This window comes from Protopterus annectens, chromosome 9.part0 (assembly GCF_019279795.1).
Source record: "Protopterus annectens isolate FY-2018-M chromosome 9.part0, PAN1.0, whole genome shotgun sequence".
Lineage (NCBI taxonomy): Eukaryota > Metazoa > Chordata > Ceratodontiformes > Protopteridae > Protopterus > Protopterus annectens.
The window spans coordinates 444,654,458-444,677,307 of NC_056743.1; the positions used below are offsets into that span (position 1 = coordinate 444,654,458).

Consider the following 22,850-nt stretch of genomic DNA (forward strand, 5'->3'; position numbering starts at 1 on the left):
TTTGACCAAGACACTTTGGTTATATATGTAACCAAAAAGTCTTGGTCACACAAACATACACGTATACATGTATGTATGTATGTGTGCGTGTGTGTGTATATATATGGTTCCCCTTTAGAAGGTCGAACGGCTGAAATCTCGAAATGCATATGGTCGGGACCACCATATGCTCAAAATTTCAGAAGCTCGACTGTCTGAATGGGGATTGGCATACAGCGCGGAACGGGAGATTTCCCTTTCTACGCTGTAGTGCAATCTCGGAGGTTGGAATAAATAAGTAGCAGGGGGTGGGGGGTGCAGGGGGAAACATAGTTTTATGTTTTGTTGTTGTTTTTTTTTTTTGTTTTTTTTTTTTTTTATTTCCCTTTCAGAAGGTCGAGCTTCTGAAATTCGAACATATGGCTTCAGCCATATGCATTTCGAGATTTCAGCCGTTCGACCTTCTGAAGGGGAACTATATATATATATATATATATATATATATATATATATATATATATATTACCAGCCTAGTTGAACAAAAAGATAAAGTCGTGACTATGGCCCAGGCAAACTGTGTTTTGCTAGAGGCTTGGCATTCAGAAAGAACTTACGGGGAGGATGGATATACCTGTCATGGGGGGCAAGCTTGGGTGGGTGAATCATTCTTCAAACCCTGCTAAAGGCCAGGATTCAGAACAATTGCAATAATGGATGTGTGGGAAAACCAAGGAGGTGCAGTCACACCCTCATTTCTTGACCAAGCCTCCCAAAGTGAAGTCAGCAGCTTTTCTTCAGTATTTAAGCACATTACAACTTCAGTGCTGTTATATATGGGAAAGATTTGCTGTGACAACTAGGCTTTTGTTGTATTTTAGTTTGTAAAATAAAGTTTATTCGTTTAAAAAGATAGGAAACATCCATGTTGTTTACCTGTTTTAAATTCAGTAGGTTATTGGAAGTTCAGAAGTGATTTGTGTTTTTCCAGACATGCTGTGGCTGGATGTTACTAGGACTATTGCTAGGGTTGCAGATATGACCAAGCCAGATAAAATGGATTGCTTCTTGGTTGAAATGTAGGACACAGAGGGCTGTGGCGAGTTGGAAAGTTTCAGAAATAAGAAAAGTGACTAGTAAAAATGGCTAGAGAGGTCAGTATCTGTTTTGGGCTGATTACGGACTTGTGAAAATGGCTGGAGAGCTCAGTGCAGCCTTGGGTTGATTACATTTCAGAATATTTGTTTTAGACATATTTAAAGCAATAAATAAGATGATCAGTCTTTCCAGTGATGTCAAAGATGACTAAGATATTGAAGGATGAGGAGAAGGAGTCTGAGGAAATAAGTGGAAATGCTGATCAAATGATCAAAAAGATGGGAGTTTAAGTTGATTGCTGACAAATGCTGCACTTGAGACAGAACAGTCCTGTTATAAAATTTCAGCTGGGGTTGGAGACTGATGGCAACAGACCTAATGAGCGATCATGACAACGCGATTTGAGCACTGGGAGCAGAGTGAGAGGCACTAGCTGCAGTAAACATAATATTGATCTGTAGTATCCTGTGGACAGTATGCAGAAACTAGGTGGTAAGGTATTTGCTCTTCCAAGACCTGACCAGGTGAAACCTTGAGTACTGTGTGCAGTTCTGGAGGCCGTGCAAGAGTTGGACATTGTGCTTCATAGGAAATATAAGGAAATTGTTTTTTGCAACCATTTACGTCTTGCTAGTACCCACCAGTAGACTATACTCCCTCTTTAGGGAGGTAATAGCTGGTCAAGCCCAAGGTGAATTTACAAGTACCCATCTAGTCATCCAGGTCCCATTTCAAGGCTGATAGTGCATCCCACTGTTTAATTAACAGGAGAGAGTTTGTTCCAGCCATGGGGAAGTGCTGCCTGCTGAATCTATTTCTTCATTGTGTTTTATTTGTCTTTTTAGTGAGTATTCAGAGTCATGGTTTTGGTATCAGCAGGACAGTTTGATTTGTGGTGATACAGGAGAATTAGGACAACTGGGTTCAAAATAGCATGGAAGGCAAGGCATAGATCACCCAATCAGGAGTCATTAAGAAGGACAGTGCTTCAGTCTTTCCTGGTAGGTTAGATTGTTAGGCCTTTGATCATCTTAGGAAAATGTGTGGACTTATTTGATACGTCTAGTAAGGTACATTCCTAAAGGGGAATTGTGCTCAATAATTGGCCGAAGCAGTGCTGAATATTCCAGAACAATGACCTCTTTAGATATGGATAATATTCCCTTGGCGATGTACAAGGACTTGCTGACTGCTGTCATCACATGATAATCAAAGGAGACGGAATTATCAACCCAAGTTACAAGGTCCCTAACAACATTCTCATTTTAAAATGAGGTATTGTTTTTACTTTATGCTGGGGAAGGAACTGTCTACCAAATGAGACAATATTACACTTTTATTTTTGCATTTAATTTGAGCCCATTTTTAGTACACCTGGTATTTACAAATGTAATTTCTTGCTGAAGGTGATGTGCACCAGAGGGGGATTTGGCAACAACTCCCAGTTTGGAGTCGTCCACAAATGTTATTAGCCAGAGGTTCTTGCTTTATTGGTCTGGAGATCAGAAAAATAAATGCAGAAAGGGAGGGGTCCCAACACTGAGCCCTCTGGAACACCACTACTTACCTTCATACTCTTTGATGAGGTAGCTTGCCATCTGCACTGTGAGGATTCTACCTTTTGCCAATTTGCTATCTTAACTGACAACATACAGATCTATTTTTAAATCTTGTAGTTTACTAACATGAGGAATAGTGTCAAACACCTTGGCCAGGATGAATTATGCTATGTGGACTTCATGACCAGTGTGAACAGCCTGCTTTACCTTCTAGAAGAAGTTAACCACTTTCATTAGACAGGATCTACCTTTGACAAAGACAATCTACAGTGGGTCTAGTCTTTGAGATTTTTGATATCATGGCTCATCGGGTTAGTTATAATATCTTCCATAGCTTTGCAAATGACTCATCAGGCTGATGGGTCTATAACTACCAAGGTCGGAGGGAGGGTCACCATTGTGGAGTGACATCTCTACTGCTGTATGCCAGACGTCAGGGACAAAGCCTGTGGCTAAGCTCAGGTTAAACATTTTAATTTGCACTTTTACCAGGGCTTGTTTAGTACTGCTTATTAAACAGACAAGTATTTTTGGTCATAGAAAGCACCATCAGTGCATGCTCGTTATTGAAGATGGGGGTTGCAAGATTCAGGGATTATTTAGACTTTGAGTGGCTGCCTCTGGGGTATAATTTGCATTGAATTTGTTTGCTAATATTTTCACAATGCCTATTGTGTCAGAATGAGTTTAAAGCACGGTTAGGTGTTATTTATTTGTTTCTCAACATAGCTAAGGAAGGATTTGTAATGGTCCTTGGCTTCATATGCTAACCTAATTTCACAGGCTGCTTTAGTAACCTAATTTTATTTTAAGTTTTTAATAATATTTCTGTACTGAATTGCCACTTACGACATGGGCAGTCATACGTTTATATACATGAAAACAAACCACATTGACATATTTTGAGTTGCAAGCATTATACATCACTTAAATATCGACAGTCATTGTCAGCCAAACCTTACATAGCTCATTCAGTTCCTGCCTTCCCTTAAACCTCATTCCTCCTCCAAAACATTATTCTGCATGTATTGTTAGCAGTTTCCATTTTTCAATGTAATTTTCTCCTACCCTTATCTGAATATCCCACTTTCAGTTCTTTTCTTTTTGTTACTATATTCGGTACTTTTAGTACAGTTGGTTTAGACTTTGATTTCTATTTTATAGTACTTGCTTTTTTGGCAGCTACCAGAATTAAAATCAGCCAAGGCCTTATTATGACTAGAAACTTCCAATTCTGTATTACAGCTCAAAAAATCATTTCCTTATTACAGCAATTTGCTCATTCAGTATTTCTGATATAGTAGTCTGCCAGGAATTTTTAAAGTCTGCCAGATCATTACAATTCCAAAAAAATGTGTTCCCAATTACCTCGTACTTCCCCCATCACACCTCCAACATTTTGTGTCTACTTGAGGTAAAATTCTTTTGAGTCTGTTTGGGGTACAGAAATACCAATGCAAACACTTCCAAGCAATGATGCTAAATCTTCTAGACTTGCATACTTGGCAACCATACATATATCCTCCCAATCATTTTTACTTATCCAGTCTCTCTTCAAAATCCTTTCTAACCTCCTTTGATTGTTTCCCATAGTTATCATGCAATATTTTATATGCCCTACTAATTAAATTTACAGCAGATTCTGTTCTAGATTCTGCTAAAACTCTACTAGAGCTGGTCTTTCCCTTAGGATATCCCTATTTCTTTTTCTTGCCTATTATCTGATATCAATCCTTGATAGGGAAGGCAATTTTTAGTCTGCAGTCCAAATTAATTCTTGGCCTCTTCCCATTCTGTTACCTTTTCCTCTTCTTCTTCTTCAGACTGAGGCCATCATTTGATGGTGAAAGCGCTTAGTATTTGGGAGCTTTCAGCTTCAGCTCTTCATTAAACAGTTTGGTGCAGTTCATGATTTTTGTGTTTTTATTTTTATTTTTATTAGTCTTTACCCTGTTGGGTACAGTTTGTTTTAATGGTGGTATTTTCTTACATTCTGCTTCCATCTGGATCATCACTGTTCTGTTAATGTTGTCAAATGTCTGCCTCCCCTGCACAAAACCACATTGATCCATTTGTATAAATTTTGGCATCACTTATGGCGTTCTTTTAGCCATTATAGACATAAACACTTTATAATCATGATGTAGTATTGAAATGGGCCTGTATGAAGCTGGATCTGATGGGTCTTTACCCTCTTTAGGTATTACAGCTACTACTGCTTTCTTCCATGATGTTGCTTATTCTACTGTTAAAATACTGTTAAACAAAACCTTCCAGATCTTTATCAGTTTTTCTTCTCCTAGCTTCCAAACTTCCACAGGAATACCATCTATTCCTGAGGACTTTCCTGTAAATTTGTTATATATCATCATTTTTATCTCATCTCCTCCTATCCTATTAGTAATTGAGCCTCCTCTACCTCTAACCTTGCCATATTTAATTTTTCCATAAATATTTCCATTTGTATCTTTTCTTGATTTCCATATTTCTCTGCTTTATACAGACTTTCATAGAATTTTCAAAATATTTCTAATACTTCTACAGGATCCCTTGTTATCTTCCTTGTTATAAGCTCCCTAAGCTTGGTGACAGCCCATTCTATTTTCTGTTACCTTCATCTTTGTGCTAAAAGTTTTTGTGCTCTAGAGTTTTTCTCAAAAAAACAGTTGTTTAACAGCAGTCTTTTTAAACTTATGCATGTTAGTGAGGTAATCCCTTATTTTCTGTTTAGCATTATGCAGTTGCTCCTCTTCTTGCTCTATGAGATTCCTCCTTTTTTGCAATACTTTAACATTTGTCAGTTTCTCTAAGTAATTCTTATTTCTTAACCATATCTCCCTTTCTTTTATCTCTACCCTATTTTTAAATTCCACTCTCATTTTATCCCACTCCCAGCTATACTTTCAGAATAAATTTCTGTCTTCTGTAATATCTCCTGTATAATTTCCACTGACCATTCCTTAAATTCCTCTCTTTTCAACAAATAGGTGGGAAAGCACCCATGTCTCATTTTTATTTCATTACCCTATGTTTTTGTTTTAGTTATTATTGGCTCATGATCTGAAATACTTATTGGGTATGTTTCAAGACCTTCAATTAAATGCAAATGTTTCTGTGAAATGTAAATTAATTCTGTCTAGCATAGCCCAGTTTTTGTATCCTGGGGAATATTATGTAAATTCACTCCGAACTCCTACTACTGAATTCACATCTTCCATGCCTAATATTTTCATAAATTTCTTTCAAAATGTACCCTTCTTTCTTATATTTCTCTTCTCGGCCCCCCAGACACATCTTCACTTTTGCAAATCAAATTCCTTTCCCCCCTATAAGTAATATTCTTTGCTGAAAGCTGATTATTTCTCACAGAATTTTGTTAAGCTCCATTGTATCAGTTTTCAGTGGAATGTAAGTACATGCCAGTGTAATCCTTCTCCCTTGCCAATAGCCCATTAGTACTACAAATCTGACATTATCTTTTATATTGGAGCTCCTCTTGCAATTAATATAAGTACTCCTCACTTCCTTTGCCCCACATATTCTGCTGAATAATCCTCCTGAAAACCTTTCTTTATCAAATTTACATGTTCAGTTCTTTCCGCGTGTGTCTCCTGAACTATAGCTATTTGCACTCTTAAGTTTTTTACTATAGTTCACTACTCTTTCTTTTTTGTATGTATCTGTGAGACCATTAAAATATTCTTGAGGGATTATTATTCCCACCATTTATATACAACAGCTTTTTTGTTAACTGTCTGGTTCCAGCTTTTATGTTACATGTATATGTACCATTTGGCAGGTTAATCTTTTATACTGTTGTTTCTTGTTATCTCCTGTCACGTCTTGTAGATTTGTTTTTGTTTTATTGAAAACCCTGAAACAAAAATACACCCCCAATACCCCCCAAAGCATATTAACTTAATAATATCAAAACTATGTACATAATAAGAACAAACATTCTAAACTGGTAGCCACACCCACAGACTAGAGACAACCAAAAAGAAAGGTCATTCTTGCTAAGAGACATGATGCAGCTTGGGCTTTTAATAAGTGCTGTCTGGTTTTGTCTTATCTTTATAGCTCTCTTAGCCAAGAAAATACTTAAATGTGTTCAGTAAACATTTTCTCCAAGCCATTTCTTTTGATCAGATTGTCTTCTGGTGACATGCAAACCAGACACAAACTGCTAAGGATACCTTGTTTACCCCCAACAAAAAAACTTATAATATTTAATATTATTTCCCATTTATATGCTTTGTAGTAAACTTGTTGTTGAGTAAATCCTAGGGTTAACCCAATCATTTCCCTATGCAAGCATTAGAAAAAGCTTACTGATTTTTCTTTTGTCATGCTCTGTTAACCAGACCTTTCTGCTCTCCCTTTTTTCTCACATTGCAGTGCCTGCAGTTCTTAAAAATGAACAAGGAAAAAGAAAGAAGGGAGAAAAAGAAAAATACAAAAATACCTGTTTATTTTAGTAGCCCCATTACATTAAAAAGGAACTGAAAAAACTTTACTTCATAGCTTGCTAAGAAAGTCGTGCAACATTTAAACATTACCATTAAGGAAAAATAATTGTTTTACTTGACAATTAACTTTCTCCCTTCTCCTCCCCTCTCCAAAGTAGTTCTCCAAAGATTAATGACATAATGCAGGGCATATGCTTTAGAGTCCCCTACAAGTTTAACAAAGTCCATAAAAATCCAATATTTCCAAATCCTCTTGTACTGCCATGTTTCACAAATTTAATTATTGCTTTGTAAACCACATTTGTCCATGTCCAAGTTACTGATTTTATTCTCCGAAGATTAATAACATGAAGCAGGGTATGCTTTGAAGTCCCCCACAAGTTTAACAAAGTCCAAGGAAGTCCAATATTTTCAGATTTTCTTATTCTGTCATGTTTCACAAATATAGTTATTGCTTTATCATCCCACAGTTGTCAATTTCCAAGTTCCTAGTTTTAATCCTTTTCATCTCCTTCTCCCCAAATCCTGTATCTGTTTCATTTCCAACATATTCCTGATTCTTCTAGTTGATTCTCATGTTTTCTTCCTCCTCTCAGGCAACTGAAACAGTAGAAGAGATTTCACGGGCAGTATCTCTGTCTACTTCTTGTCACCAAGAGAACACAAACCAGATCCTCCTCCTGATTCACAGCTTACTGTTTGTTGGACAGACTTTTGTATTTCCTCCTTAGCGAGTACTTCATCAAAAAATTATTTTGTCCCGCCAGGGAAAAACACTTTGAAGATGGCTGGGTACAATAGTTTGAATCTCATGCTTGCTTTTCAATATTTCTTAAATAATGGAATATATTTACTCCTCTTCTGCCTGGTGTACACTGAGTAATCATTCTCCACAAATGCTCTGCTTTCTCCCACTTTTAGGCCTTTATCCTTCTGCCACATTTTTGTCAGAATCAATTCCTTCTGCCAGTAGGACTGCATCTTTGCTATTAATGGTCTACGCTGTTTTCTAGTAACCAGATTTGGAGCAAACACACAATGTGCCCTTTCAGTTAACAGTTCTTGTTGTGGAATACCAGTCCAGTTGATTATTTGTGCTTTCATAAAATTAGTACAGTCTGTTCCTTCTAACTTCTCTGGTACAACATAAAATTTCCGGTTTTCCCTATGTGGTCTATCTTCCACTTCTTTTATTTTTTTAAAACATCTCTTCTTATGCGGTCTTATATTCAGCCAGGCTTTTCCTCATTTCAGCCTCTGAGTTTTGTTGTTCTGTCACCTTGTCTGAATATCTGTTTAAAGCTTCTTCCATTTTTTCCAGCCTTTTATTATTTGTGTTGATGTACTCCAGTGTTTTGTTTAGTTTAACCAGTTCTGTGTGCAGCTGCTTTATACTCTTCTCTGGGTTACTGGAAGTCATGTATAGAAGTTTTCCTGCTACTTGCTGAACAACTGTAGTACTCTTCTCAGTCTGTGTTTCTTTCTCACCTTTTGTAGCTGGTTTTCCTCCAGGTCCTTTATATTTATTTTTTTCTTGGCATCCAGGCAGTGCACTTACTAGCCAGTTACTGAAATTAACCCAGAAATCTAGGTCCACTAGCCTTCTTTGCTAAGTCACTGTTTTCAGACTGGGAGAGCCAGAATTAAGCTGTTACTCAATGCACAGCTATTTTGGAAGTAACAGACATTAATAACTTTAGACCTATAGCAATCTTATGTCCCCTCACCAAAATACTTGAAAAATGTATTCAAAACAATTGCTAGGCTATCTCCTGCTGGAAGAACTGCTGTTCTCTACACAACATGGCTTCCATCCTTCCCATAGTACTAGCACAACCTTTCGAACACATACAGATACTGCCAATAAAGGTAGATATAATGGCAAACTATTCTCTTCCTTATTTCTGGACTTGCCTAAAGCTTTTGATACAGTTTGTCACAACAAACTTCTACTTTAAATGTCCTCACTAGGTCTGTCTCAGCCCACCCTTCTGTGGTTCAAAAGCTACCTGTCCAAAAGGTATCCGTCAGAATAATGGCACTCCATGCTCTCTCCTTACCTCCCAGTTACCACCGGTGTACCACAAGGCTCTATCCTTGGCCCCCTTCGTCTAACATTTTCACCAGCACCCTCTATACTTCCACACAACAGGCCACCCTAATACAATACACAGATGATTCCACTCTCATTTGCACATCTGATAATGTGGTACACCTCCAAAAAATTACTCTGGAAGCCTTAACAGCCACTGAAACATAGCTTTGCTACTCACAACTCATGTTAAACACACAGAAGTCCAAACTACTACTATTTTACTATTTTTACAAATCCCTCTGTTGTGAAAAAACACAATTTCAAGTCCTCTTTCTTGATAATACAGCCGTTGAATTCACTTCTCACAGCAAAGTGTTAGGGGTGATTGTGGCTGATAATCTTATATTCGAGCTGCATATACAAAATTGCTTAAGAAAAACTCATCAAAATCTAGGGATGCTTTACAGAACCAAAAGCTTTGTCACAGAATTCTTTGACTTTCCCATCCTTACTAACCTCCAGGCTTCACAAAAATTAAAACTATAACAAAGTTGCTACGTTTGCAGGACATGTTCCTTTCAGAACTCACCAGTGTATAGCATTGAAATGCCTGAATTGTTTAGAACTGACACATCAACTAACACGTACACAACTTCTTACCACCTATAAATTTATCTACCATCCATCTGCCTGTCCAGCACTAAAAAAACATTCTATACAACTGTGTTCCCAGTCGGTCATTGCAATCCAGTGACCAAAAACTCCTGTATACAAACCTAGTAAGTCTTCTGGTCATTTTCTGTAGTTGTACTAGGTTGGTAAGGCTTGGAACTTCTTACCTGTATACATCAGGTATATACTGTCCCTCCCATCTTTCAAAACCACTGTGAAAGAGTTACTAGCTAAAGTATGGCTTTGTTTTTGCTCAAAATCAGGATAAACTATATCTGTAAATGGAGCAAGTACCTTTTCATTACTCCTAACTGTCCCTTCTTCACTTGCGTCCTTAACGCTATCTAATTCTCTTCCTTGACATTCTTTCTAAATACACATAAGCCTGTTTTTCCCTCATTTCATATCGCAATTTCTATTTGTATTAAACTAAGTTACCTTTAGTTTCTCTACAAACTGAGTTAAAAATTCTCTAAATTTTAAATGATTGTCAAATGCCTTGTATCAATTTTTAACCGATGTTTTTATGTCTGATTTGTTATAATTATTTAATTATAATTATTTAAACTGCAGATATTTTTTGAAGGCTGTAAAATTATTATTGTTAAAATGTTTTGTAATAATTTGGAACTTTTCTCCCCAATCCTCCTCTGAAAATGGGCTTCTACCCAGTCGGACTTTCCTGGTAATCAAATGTCAGTCAATAGATAAATAAATAAAAATCCTTTTAACAGTAGGTTAACCCAAGACTGCGTTGAAAGGGTGATTCTCATGATTCCCACTGTCAGATTACATATGAGAAAAAAAAAATCAGTGGTTCCTAAACGCAGTATAGTCCCAACATCTTCACCCACTAACAAGTAAGATTCCAGTGTTGGGCTTTTTGAAGAGAGTTGTTTTGGTATCCCCCATTTCTCTGACTACTCTCTGCACAATCTGTAATAACAGATATATTTGCTTTGTCTATGAGGATAAAAGTGCAGGAGCTTTGGTACAAACAGAACAGATCAAGGCACATCACTGTAAAATAGATGTTAGCTGTAACACATTCTCCATTTCTCAGTTCTCCACATCATTGTAGAAGGATTTCCCCAGAGGGAACTTATCTGCCTAGCAATGGAATAACATAAACCGACAGTCGATCGTGTGAAGCCTGGAAGAGAAGCTCTCTCTCTACCAGTGGCAAGAAAGTACTAAATTTTTTGGTGTTAAGGCTGCTGATTTTCTCCATTTAGGAGTTCATGCATCCAATAGCCTGGGAACATGTGGAAGGAGCCCAACGCTTTGGAAGACAAAGATATACCTATACATTTAAGGCTACTGCAGTAGTGATTATGATGATGAGAAAAGATGAGGGGAACTTGATACAGGTTTGCAAAATCATGTTAGGAAAAGATAAGGAAGTCAGTCTGAACAGGAAAGACAAGGCAGTAGTGCTGAACAAGCATCATATTTTACCAACCAGTTTGTCCCTAGATCTAAAAAAACTACTTCACAAGGAACATTGTGAAACCATAAATCAGTTGTCAGAAAGAGCAGTATAGGGGAAATTCATGGAGTAATTCAGTACGGAGTGGCACAGTAGATAGTGTTGTCACCTCACTTCAAGAGGTTCCCAGTTTTGATTCTCAACTGGAGTACCTTCTGAGTGGAGTCTGCATGTCCTCCCTTTGTTCTCATAGGTTTCCACCAGGTGCTTTGATTTCTTCTTACATTCCAAAGACATGCAGTAGGTGAATTGGACATTCTAAATTGGCCATAGGTGTGAGTGTGCATCCGAGTGTGTGGTGGGAAGAACTACCATGGCAGGGTGCCACCTGACAGTGAAAACCTTGGCTGTAGATGATTGTCACTGTTGAAGTGACACCCTGACCCCATGTGCAAAAATGGGAACAAGAGGTTATGGATGGGATGGATGGATGGACGGACTCAGTAGGGCATGGGGCTGGTGGAGAAGAGGTAAATGGAAGAGATAGCTGGAGTTAAATCATAAAATGCACATTCTAGGGTGTCCCTTTTCCCTTTTTGGAGATGTAAAGAAGCATATAATCAAGTGTGAAGTCGGCCATACACTTTTGTATACCATGACATACATTTTATTATAGTAGTGTATCTTGCTAGAATTTATGTCTAACGTACTTACCAGGGCATATGATTGCATATATTTTTTCAGAATGTCTGGTTTTGTATTACTGAAAGGGTATGCGGTCTGGCGGCATGAACAGGGAGGGGGTTTGCTGATTTCCAAAAGCTGAGATATAGTTCTCATAATCGTGGCTATGTCCCTACATATAATTTAGCCTTGTTATTCAAAATTCACTCGGCAGAATAACTTTTAACAACTAATAGACATTTGCTTTCCAGTGCTGCACTTTGAGTATTATTTTGTTGTTTTTATTGTTGTTATTATTATTATTAAATGAATGAGTCTGTTTTTAAATGAATTAATTAATTAGTCTGTTTATTATTATTTTTTTAGGGAGGCTAAAGCAATGGAACTGTACCGGAAAATGCGAGGTATCATCTGCACTCAAACAAAAAAAATGCAAGGGATAAGTAAATTTTGCAATGTACATTTTCCAGATTGTACAGCCCTGAATTAAATTCACAAGTGAAAGTGGACCTCCATTTTGTATTTTTAGTAAGAGCAAGAAGGACTCTAGATGCCAGTGTGTCCCTGTTCTTACAATGGGGTGGGGACTTTGACAGTTTTGAAGATTCACGTTTCACAGAGGCATCCTATAAGTTAGAATGATAAATGTATTAACTTTACTTACATCACTGCTTAATTTGGTGCCATTTTTATTTCAGACAATTGCAGTGCATCTTGTTCACTGGTCTCAGTCTTTGACAAATGACTATTTTTTTTGTGTGTGCATTTTTTAATTCTTCATAGCTGTTATAAAATTCATACAATGAAAAAATCATACTGTGAATATGTAGTTAAAATGTATTTAGTGTAGAAACTCACTGGTGTATCTTGTGTCAATCTGTGAATTGTCTAATCTGTTAATATTTACATACTATAGCAATTTTCTATGGAGTTATCTACCTTTTGCGATTACTCTGCGTTTGTGAATTTATTCTGTTCTCTTTTCTTGTGAATCTCTTCTGCCGGCCTGTGCCTGCAAATGGCCTATGGTAATCACTGTACTACCCCAGCAAACAAACTAAAATAAATAAGTGCACATTTGGGCCAAATACAAATTACAGTATCTGTTTTATCTGATTTCCAACAAAGGTTGGCATTCCTAAGACCAGTGCGCTGTAATTAAAATGATAGATGATGCGTCAAGTATGAATGTATTACATTACTGACTGCATATTTTCTTTTCTTCTTCCTGTAGACCAGCGGAATGGAGGAGACAGCCAGGAAATGGCACGGATTGTACTACAAACCATACAGAACTATGAAAAGAGAGTCTGTGAGGTCTATACTCAGTTAAGGTACAAGGCACCTTATCAAGAAAGTGAAAATGTGCACAAGTGAATGGCCTTTTCCCAAGATGCTCTTATTCTTTTGGGATTAGTTAATTTTCATTTTATAAAATGGCTACAGTAATGTCTGTCTATCACCTGTGTAATATTTTTGTAGCAACTTGATTAGTTGGCTGTGTCATTAAGATACAAGTAGATTTGAATAATGGCCTGTCTTGCAAATGTTCCTTACAGGTGCTCTTAAAAGTAATGCTTTGTAATGTCAAGTTTACTGACATGACATAACCCTGTCACCTTGGTTTACTATTTACTTAAGCCCAATGTCAATTTGGTTTGCATCATATCAGATATTCACTTTGAGACTTGTTTTTCTAGCACTGAAACTGATGCCATGCTTGAGTACAGACTGTCACTGTATCCCTTGACAAATTGTACTCTGGTTCAGAAACCTCTTACTTCTCCTTTCAGTTCTGACCTCCTTAGTGATCAGTCCCTTGTCTGTACTGTTACCTATACCATGAAGTCATACATTATCTTTCTTTCTTCTTCCTTCTGTAAATTTCTGTATCCTACCTTTTTTACTTTTTTTTCCTGCTGTGCACCTGTCTTATTTATTTCTTGACCTTTACTTTTTTCCCTACATACATTTCCTCCTCTGTGCCTATCAGCCACCTCCTTGCAATCCATTGCCGATTTATTGCCTCTGTTGCACTCATCAGTGTAGCTTATATCATCCCATGGAGAGTTTACCATTCTTCAATAATGATTACCGTTTTTGTGCTATACTCTGGCAAGTGACTCTGGAGCCACCTGAGTGAGGGGCTGTCATTCAGGCACCTACAAGGGTAGACAGTTTTTCCCATGGACCCTAACAATCATAGCCAAAGAGGAAGACCTTTTTTTCTGTGAACCTTAACAGTTGCAGACAGAGGGGTAGATAGTTTTTCCTTTGTCCCCTGCAAAGTCAGCAGCCTGACTTCTACAGAGGTCTCATGGTTCTTTCAAAGTGACCCGTGCTTGCTTCCATATGTGGGTCAATTGTAGCTGTTGTATGAACACACAGTTTGGTGAGCATGCAGATCTCAGCTTATACAGTTCTTTTCTTCATCACCTGCTTCTGCTATGTGTCAGTCTTGCATAGGGTCAAGCTGCTTTCCTCCATCAGGATCAAAGTAACCACTCAGTCATGCTCTCCACAGCTACTCCAGCAGCACTTTTATGGCTAGGTGATTCCAGGTTCTCCAAGTTACTGTCAGGGCTTTATCCTTTCCATCACAGAGACATCTCTTTTCCTGTGCTTTTCTCCTTTAAGCTTTCTGCCACCATTCGTGACATCTGTATATATTTTCTTAGTTGTTACTTGCCTGTTTTCCACCATACTCTGAAAGTGGTCATTATTTTTGAAGATGTATGTGCATGTTTTACTTTCCTGTGTAAGTCTTTCATGTCACATTCAGTGTATTATGTGCTCTTCATATTCTTTGCAAAGAGCATTGCCTTTGCTCAGACAGATGTGAGAATTGTTAAGGTTTTGGCTCATTGACCTTAGTTGTAAAGGAGAAAGATTGCAGTTGTATTTGTGGAAACAGGCTATGTTCATCATTCCCACTGCTCCAATGACATTCTGAGATTTATGCCAAGGTAACTCAATACTGTCCAGCTTTCAAAAGCACAGACTGCCTTCCCTGTCTGTTCCTGTAACAGCTGACTGACTGAACATATACTGAGAGGAAAGCCTTCAGCTGTCACAGAAAGTGAGTGTTCAGTCTTTTTCTGTCATCTAAAGAAAGCCGTGTGACATTTCACAGCACCTAGTGCTGAGTTTTTTTGGTTTACTGCTCAAATCTTAATTGAGGACCTCCTTCCTATCATTTTTCTAAATTTATTATCTTTCTATTTTTAAGTTTATTTAAAATATTTATTTTAATTATTTATTATTGTCAATGTGTACTGTAATTCCTGTGGACATTTCTGCATGCAGTAGCATTTGTTTGGCTTCTATTGTTGACAAATGCTTGTTTTTACTGTCTCTAGAGGAAACTTTCAGTATCTCTGTCAGATGATCAGTGTTTATGTATGCTGTTTGACACTAGGGGCTATCTCATGCAGCCAGAACTGCAAATTAACTGCTTCTGTCTTTACTGTTGTTACTCTACTTTATTGCCATCTTTTGACAGAAAAGAATATTGCAGAACTTGGATTTTTCATAATTTATACATTATTTCCTATATGTAGAAGTTTGCTCTGCTTTTAATACAAGATTGTCGTTTTACCTCAAGTGAAGTTATTTGAATGTACTCTGGAGATTTTCCTCTCTCTGACCGGAAAATATACTTTAAATTGCTATTAAATGTTATTTTGTGGCAGTTTAACATGGTTAGTGTCTGAAGCTTTTTTTAGCATTTTGGTTGCTTTGGTGATTGGACTTTGTGTACTGGAAATTATTTAACTTTGTAGTTGAATAAGAATTTTGAACACACTTCAAACTGTCGTGATAACTGGACATGGCAGTTTAATTGCGTGGGGGCATACTTATTACTGGAAACTTTAAGTGCTTATTGTGGTGCATTATATGGTACTGCCAGTTTATTGTTTTGGCTGGTGTTCCCTCTCCTGACTTGATGGATCCTAACTCTGATACCCCCCAATCAAATTTGGTTGCATGTAAAAAGAAAAAAAGAAAAATATGCCTCAGCCTATGGTTAGTAAGTCTGTCAGGGCTACTGCTCATACTGCAGACCACTTATCTTTTGCCCCGTCTGCCTCTAGAGTAGCTTTGCTGGCCACTATGGAACAGGGTTTAAACAGATCTTGCAGGGTTGTTCCAGTACTTAGTGCAGACATGAGAGAAGCAAACCCTTTTGGTGCAGGAGTAGCCTGGGGTAAGGAACCCCTTGCCAGACATAATACTTTGTCGCCAGGTATTTTATCTAGTGGCAAAATTCACAAGGAAAAGAAACAGAGGCTTCCTCATTACAGCTGATATTCTGATTAAAGCTATTTATAAGGCTGATGTGGTAGATGCAGACAGCTAATTCTGGAGGTTGTGTTCCATTACATGGCTCTAGTGACAGTTGGGCTAGACATCTTTCTGAAATTTTTGAGAATGTTGATAAATCTGATGAGGACAATGACAATTTCCAAGATGATACTGAGTCCACTCACTCTGATTCTTTGGAAGGTGAACCTGAGCTTAAGTCCAAACAAGTGTTTACTTTTCCTCAGATGATTGCTAAATTTAGTGATCTTTTGCTTGGGAGCAGTCAGGAATGCCCCCAAAGGTAGGCAGGATATATCATCTTATATGATATGAGATGCCCAGTGCTGTGGCCATTCTTACTCTTTTACCAGCCTTGGAAGGTGTTTTAAACCTGCCTGCAGGATGATATCTATTCCCACAGTCCCTAAAACGACTCAGAGAAAATATAGGGTTTTCTTGGGTATGACAGGTCTCTCTTCTCATTTGACTGCTGATCCAGCCATGGTCTCTCCAGCCGCCAGCTGAAATAAAATGTCCTTGGCTTCATCTGATCTAACTCCCCCAATAAAGTGGGAAAATGGTAAGATCTTCAGGGCAAAAGGCTGTCTCTTTCTAGTAGTCTAGCCTTTAGAGTATTAAATAATCAACGCTGTATGTGGAAATTTATTTTACAGTGTGAGTACACTTTGGATGATTTTGCTTCATCCTTACTTGCAGAGCAGAAGTCTTTTATCAGTGACATTGACTCTTATTTTACTCAGGTTTTGAAGTATGCTTTTAGAGATGTGCTTGAATGTGTAGCTACAGCTTTGAGAAGTACTGCTGCTTCTATTTTATTAAGACGGTATGCTTGGCTAAATAATCAGAACTTCTCTGATGATATAAAAGCCAAAATTTTAAATGCACCTTTAAGTTCTGAATTGGTGTTTGGACCCTCTATTACCTAGATTCTCAAACAGTGGGATGATAGAGGCAAATTAATGAATGGGGTATCTAAGATGTTTCATGAACCCGGGTTTTCCCCAACCAAAGTGTTTTTCTTCAAGGGGCAGAATAAACAAAAGTCAGGGATCAAAAAGGAAATGGCAGGATTATAATTCTTCAAAATCAAACAAGGGGTTTCTTTCCAAAAAAGGATCAACCCTCTGCAATGGAATGACTATGCCGAGTCACAGGGCACCCCTACCCTTGCCCCCACAGCTTTCCTTCTCTTCCTCCTTCCACCAGCTCTCAACCCTGTAGTCCCACTGCAAATAGTTTCAGATACCTGGGTTCTGAGAATAATTTGGAGAGGATACACTTACCAGTGGATAGAAAATCCTTTCCCACAAGACCAGACCAGACAGAGCTGTTTCTTCCATTGCTCCATCACATGGTAGATGGAAGGGTCATAGAATCATTTCTTGTGATACACAAAGGCAAATAATTTTACTCCAGAATGCTTTTGGTATGAAAAAAAGCAGTCCTAGAGACGGGTCCCTGTCAGATTATCAAAGTTTCAAAAGTGCGAACATCATATGGCTGATATGATCGATGTTTTGAATGGAGATTGCAGTGCAACATGGAACAGAAATTTACTGTTTTCCTCATGACAATGTGATCTCGGAGTTGGTATATTTAATTAGCAGGGGGTTTGGGGGGTGCAGGGGGGCTTGCCTCCCTGCAAACACAAAAAAAAGTTTTTATTTTTCTTTTATTTCAGTTTCAAAGTTTCAAAATTTCAGTCATATAGTCTCGGCCATATGATGTTCAAAGTTTTGAAACTTCAGTAATCTGATAGGGACCCCTGAAGACATGTCCTAGATTGTCCTTTCTAAACACCTTTGTAAATGTTACAAAATTCAAAATGATCACCTTACCATCAGTAATAATGTTGCTTCCAGACCACCGTTTATGGTCACTCTATATCTCAAGGATGCTTATCATTATATTCCTGTTGCTCCCAATTTCAAGAAATCTTTGAGACTTGCTGTGTCTCACATTATCATTTTTCTGCATAACCCCTTTGGGCTAGGTACTACATCTCAAGTGTTTACAGGGTGTCTGGCCGAAGTGGTTGCCTGTTGAAGAACCCTATGCATCCACATTTTTTTATATGACTTGCTGATTTGTGCAGATTCTGTCACCAGGTATTTGGAGTCCTTAGACAAGGTTCCAGCCTTCCTTTCTCACCTAGGCTTCAAATTGAACCTTCTAAAGTCCTTTCTTACACCCTCTCAATGACTTATTTTCCTGGGGTGTTGAATAGACACAGTATAAAGGATGGCCCTTCCTGTTTGTAAACAAATTTTTGACTTAATCAAGGCATTTTCTTGGATTTCTGTTGCTTAGACATAGCGTCATTAAGAGAGATCCTCAGAATTCAGTAATCCTCATGATATCACTAGACAGAACGCATGAGAATAATTCAGTGATACTTGAAGAATTGTTAGATCAAGCAACTTCATCCCTTGAATTTCCAGGTAGAGGAATCGACTGTCTCTGAATCCAGGGCTCCTTTTCTGTCTTGAGACCACAGTCCAGTCTGTCCAGATGGACTCTTCAGATTTTAAGTCAGGAGCAGTGTCCTTGGGAGTTCAAGTCCACGGTTTTGGGGACCCTTGGACATGCCAAAGCACATAAGTGTAGAAGACACATTGACAGTGATTCTTGTCTTAAAAGTTCTTCACCACTTCTAGACCTCTTCTTGTGGTCACAGACAACACCACTATGATGTGGTTCCTGGACAAACAAGGGGGCACAAGGACACATCTTCTTTACTGGTTAGATGAGATGGCCTGGGAGCTGGCTCTACACCATCCTCTGACTTGTCAGACCATATACATTCCATCATAGCAAAACACAGTGACAGACAGACAAAGCAAATCCTGGACAGACTGTCATGAATGGAAGCTCTATGTAGAGGTCTTCTAGGACTTGACCCAGTTGTGGGAAACACCACTAGTAGATCTGTTCACCTCCTTTCAGATCAGACAACTGAAAAAATTCTGTTAAAAACATCATTGCAGCCATGCTTGAAAGACAGATGCTCTATCATTCCCATGATTGGAAATGTTCCTGTATGCATTTACACAATTTCCAATGATTCACAGTGTACTTCTAAAGATTCATAAAGAATTACGAAAGACCATTGTGGGTTAACCTCTTTTTGGCCCACAAAAAGCTTGTTTCCCCTTTAATGGAACTGGCCAAGGGCAGCTGCCATCAAGCTTTCTCACAGACTGGATTTGTTCACACAGCATCAGGGGCAAATGGTACACCCCAACTTAGAGGAATTGCAAATGACAGCCTAGATGATTCCATTTTGATACCTTTCAGACACTTGTTCCATGAGGATGTGCAGAAGGTATTTAATGAGGCACGAAAACCTTACGTTAGAAGTGAAAGAGGTTTCCTTGGTGGTGTCTAGCCAATAACAGAGATACTTGAAATGGTTTTGACCCCCTCTGATTTTGAAATATTTGTCTGAGCTACTTAAGAGTTGGTTTGTCATATGTTCCTATCAAAATGCGTCTTATGGCCTTCTTAACTTGTTTATCCATGGAGCTCCCTCTTTTTGATCATCAGTTTATGAAAGGAGTGTTGCACATGAGATCCATTCGAAAGCAAATTCCTCCTCCCTGGGATCTCAACTTTGTTTTTTTTTTTTCAATGGGCCATCATTTATTTTATTTATTTATATGACATGTCATGTTTGCTCTAATCTTCATTTTTATTAGACATTCTTATGCCTTTATTTTTTCCCCACATATTTATTAAATTTCCACGTTACAAAGGCAGTCTTACATTCATATAATGAAAAACATACACAATATCACTTTAGTTGCAGTTTACATCACCGACACCATTGAAACAACTGTAGTTGTAAACATTATAAATCACTTATAAACCTTCCCATTTTTTTATGCAGTTTGCTCTTTCCCTGTTCTAAAGATCCCAATTCCAGTTGTTTTATCTCTCTTACTATATTCACTACTTCTAGTAAAGTTGGTCTAGACTTTGATTTCCATTTTCTAGTAATTGCTTTTTTGACAGCCGGTATAATTAGACTCAGCAAGGCTTTACTATGTCTAGGCAATTCCGATTCAGTGCCCTAATTTAAAAAAATAATCTCCCCAGTCAGTCCAATCCACCCACCCAGTATGTCCGACAGAGCGGTCCACAGGGAATCCCAAAAGTCTGCCAGCTCATCACACCTCCAAAAATATGTTCCCAGCTACCTCTTCCTTGCCCATAACACCTCTAGCATTTGCTATTTACCTGAGGAAGAATTATTTGGAGTCTACTTGGGATATAAAAATACATTTCCAGGCAAAGATACTAAATCTTCTAGACTTTGTTACATATTTGGGAGATAAACCTATATTCCCCATCATCTCTTTGTGAATTGCTTATCCAGTCTCTTCTCAATCCTTTCTAAGCTCCTCTGACTGTTTCTTGTAGTTATCATGCAGTATTGTATATGCTTTACTAATTATTTCTTTTTTAATGGCAGCTTCTGTTCTAGATTCTATTAAAAACTCTAACAGTGATGGTCTTTCATTTAGGAGCCCCCTATTTCTTTCCCTTTGCCTATACTCTGATATCAATCCTTGATAGGGAAGGCAATCTCTAACCTGCAGTCCAAAAAAATTGTTGGCCTCTTCCCATTCTATTACCTTTCCCTTTCTAGTAATTTGCTCCCAATGCCTTGGTTCCTTTGCCAGTTTTCAACAGTAAATTCCAGCCCCCTGTTGCCTATTATTTGTATCCCTGACCACAGTCAGCCCTACCAATTTGGTTCTTAGAATACTTCCTGCCATTTTATGAATACAATACTCTTATGATTTTGGTTGTTCTGCATCCAAAATCCCAATCTGTCCTTATTTCTTCAGCTTCCTTCCTGCGTCATCATCCCTTTCCACCTTGAATTATAGTTTTCTGCCTGTGCTATGTATAAGAGCCTTAACTGTGTTCCTCTAAAATACCCCCCCACAAATTAGGTAATCCTAGTCCACCTTGTTCTGTTGGTAGAATCATCTTATCCCACACCCATGCTGCTTTCACTTCCCAGATAAAATCCATCAACTCTTTTTTAATTGCTATCCACAATTTATTCCCCAGTTGATAAAAGTATGCCTGACCTGTGTATAAGACTAAAGGGACTAAAAACATTTTAATGGCTTGTAGCTTAGTGTCCATATCCATATAACAAAACTTCCAGTTTCTTAATTTTTTGCATTATCTTCTGTTTAGTCTTTTCCCACATATCCTTAGCTGCCTCCACAGGGTAATTTCTAATCTATACTCCTAAATATATAATCCTTCTCTAAATGAAAAAATTGAAAAAGGAAACTGAACCAGAGGTCACACAGAGTCACAGTGTTTAATACGGTGATGTGGCTGGATGACCCAGCGACTCTCAGACAGATCAGACAGATATTACAGAGAATTACCAATAATAACGACTTATATATGAAAATTGCATTTTATTCTGTATAACCAATATATAATAGGAACATCAGTTAAAACAACAGAATAGAATGCAAAGTAACAGACAATAATTTGAATGAAGAATAGAAGATTTACAGTTCAAGCTATTAAACCCCCTGATATGAAAAACCTACTTATAAACACCATTAAACAATCTTAAAATCTTTACATAACCCTCACACATATACATTCAAATTAAATCAACATTAGACAGCAGTTATTATAACACATGCAGCAGACAACACATATTACAAACAGCACAAGTAAAAAACAGACCGAAAAATGTTATACAACCACAAGTTAATTTATATTATGGTAAGTGCATAAACACAAAACTCATATGACTTATAGTTGAGATATTTACAAAAATTACCTAAACAATATTTTTAAAACATACACAGAGTAAAAAAATAAAAAAAATACTTAACCTAACTTAGAGTCAGTAAATGAACTATATCACTATCCTAAAATAGAATTGAATATACAATGGATATAACAGTCTCTTTTTATTTAAATTCATCAGATCAGTGACAGTGAATAGTGAGTTATTTGCTATTTTTTTTATCATTATTATTTATTTTTATCATAATTGTGTGCTATTCACGTTTTATTAGGTCAGTGAATATGTATTTATTTCTATTTTATTATTTCTTTTACACTAGTCTCTATTTTTTTTCCTTTTGGACTAATTGTAATCAATGGCACATGTATTTGTTCGATGAAGTCTGCTAGCTCTAAAGCACGAAAAAGGCTACCTCTATTATTAAATTTTTGTACCACTGTGTTTCAGCTAGTTTTCTATACTCCTAAATACTTTTATCATGTCCCCATAAATATGGATATTGTTGGACCAATTCATGTGTGGGTACATATAATGTACCACTACTGCCTTTGTTTTAGCTTCATTAATTTTGTATCCCAAGAAGATCTGAAACTGTCTTAAAATGTTCCACAACACTGTAATGTCCCTTTCTGGTTTTGTCATCTATAAAATAATATCATCTGCAAATAGAGACAGCTTTTCCTGACTAACTTACCAATTATATCCTTGAATTTCTGAGTCCCTTATTTTCTTTGCCAGTGGTTCTAAATATAATTCAAACAACAAAGGGGAAAGCGGACAACCCTGCCTGGTTCCTTTACTCAAGCAG

The 22,850-nt window shown here is 37.5% G+C and overlaps 1 protein-coding gene across 2 annotated transcripts in view; it reads left to right on the forward strand.

Moving 5' to 3' along the window:
- Positions 1 to 22,850, forward strand: part of IKBKB (inhibitor of nuclear factor kappa B kinase subunit beta) — a 1,482,168-nt gene that overhangs the window by 1,256,045 nt on the left and 203,273 nt on the right. For both annotated transcript variants that reach the window (XM_044082985.1, XM_044082984.1), the window contains 2 exons: positions 12,289 to 12,326; positions 13,157 to 13,256. In XM_044082985.1, the coding sequence (XP_043938920.1) occupies positions 12,289 to 12,326; positions 13,157 to 13,256 (138 nt within the window). The remainder of the gene's footprint in view (positions 1 to 12,288; positions 12,327 to 13,156; positions 13,257 to 22,850) is intronic.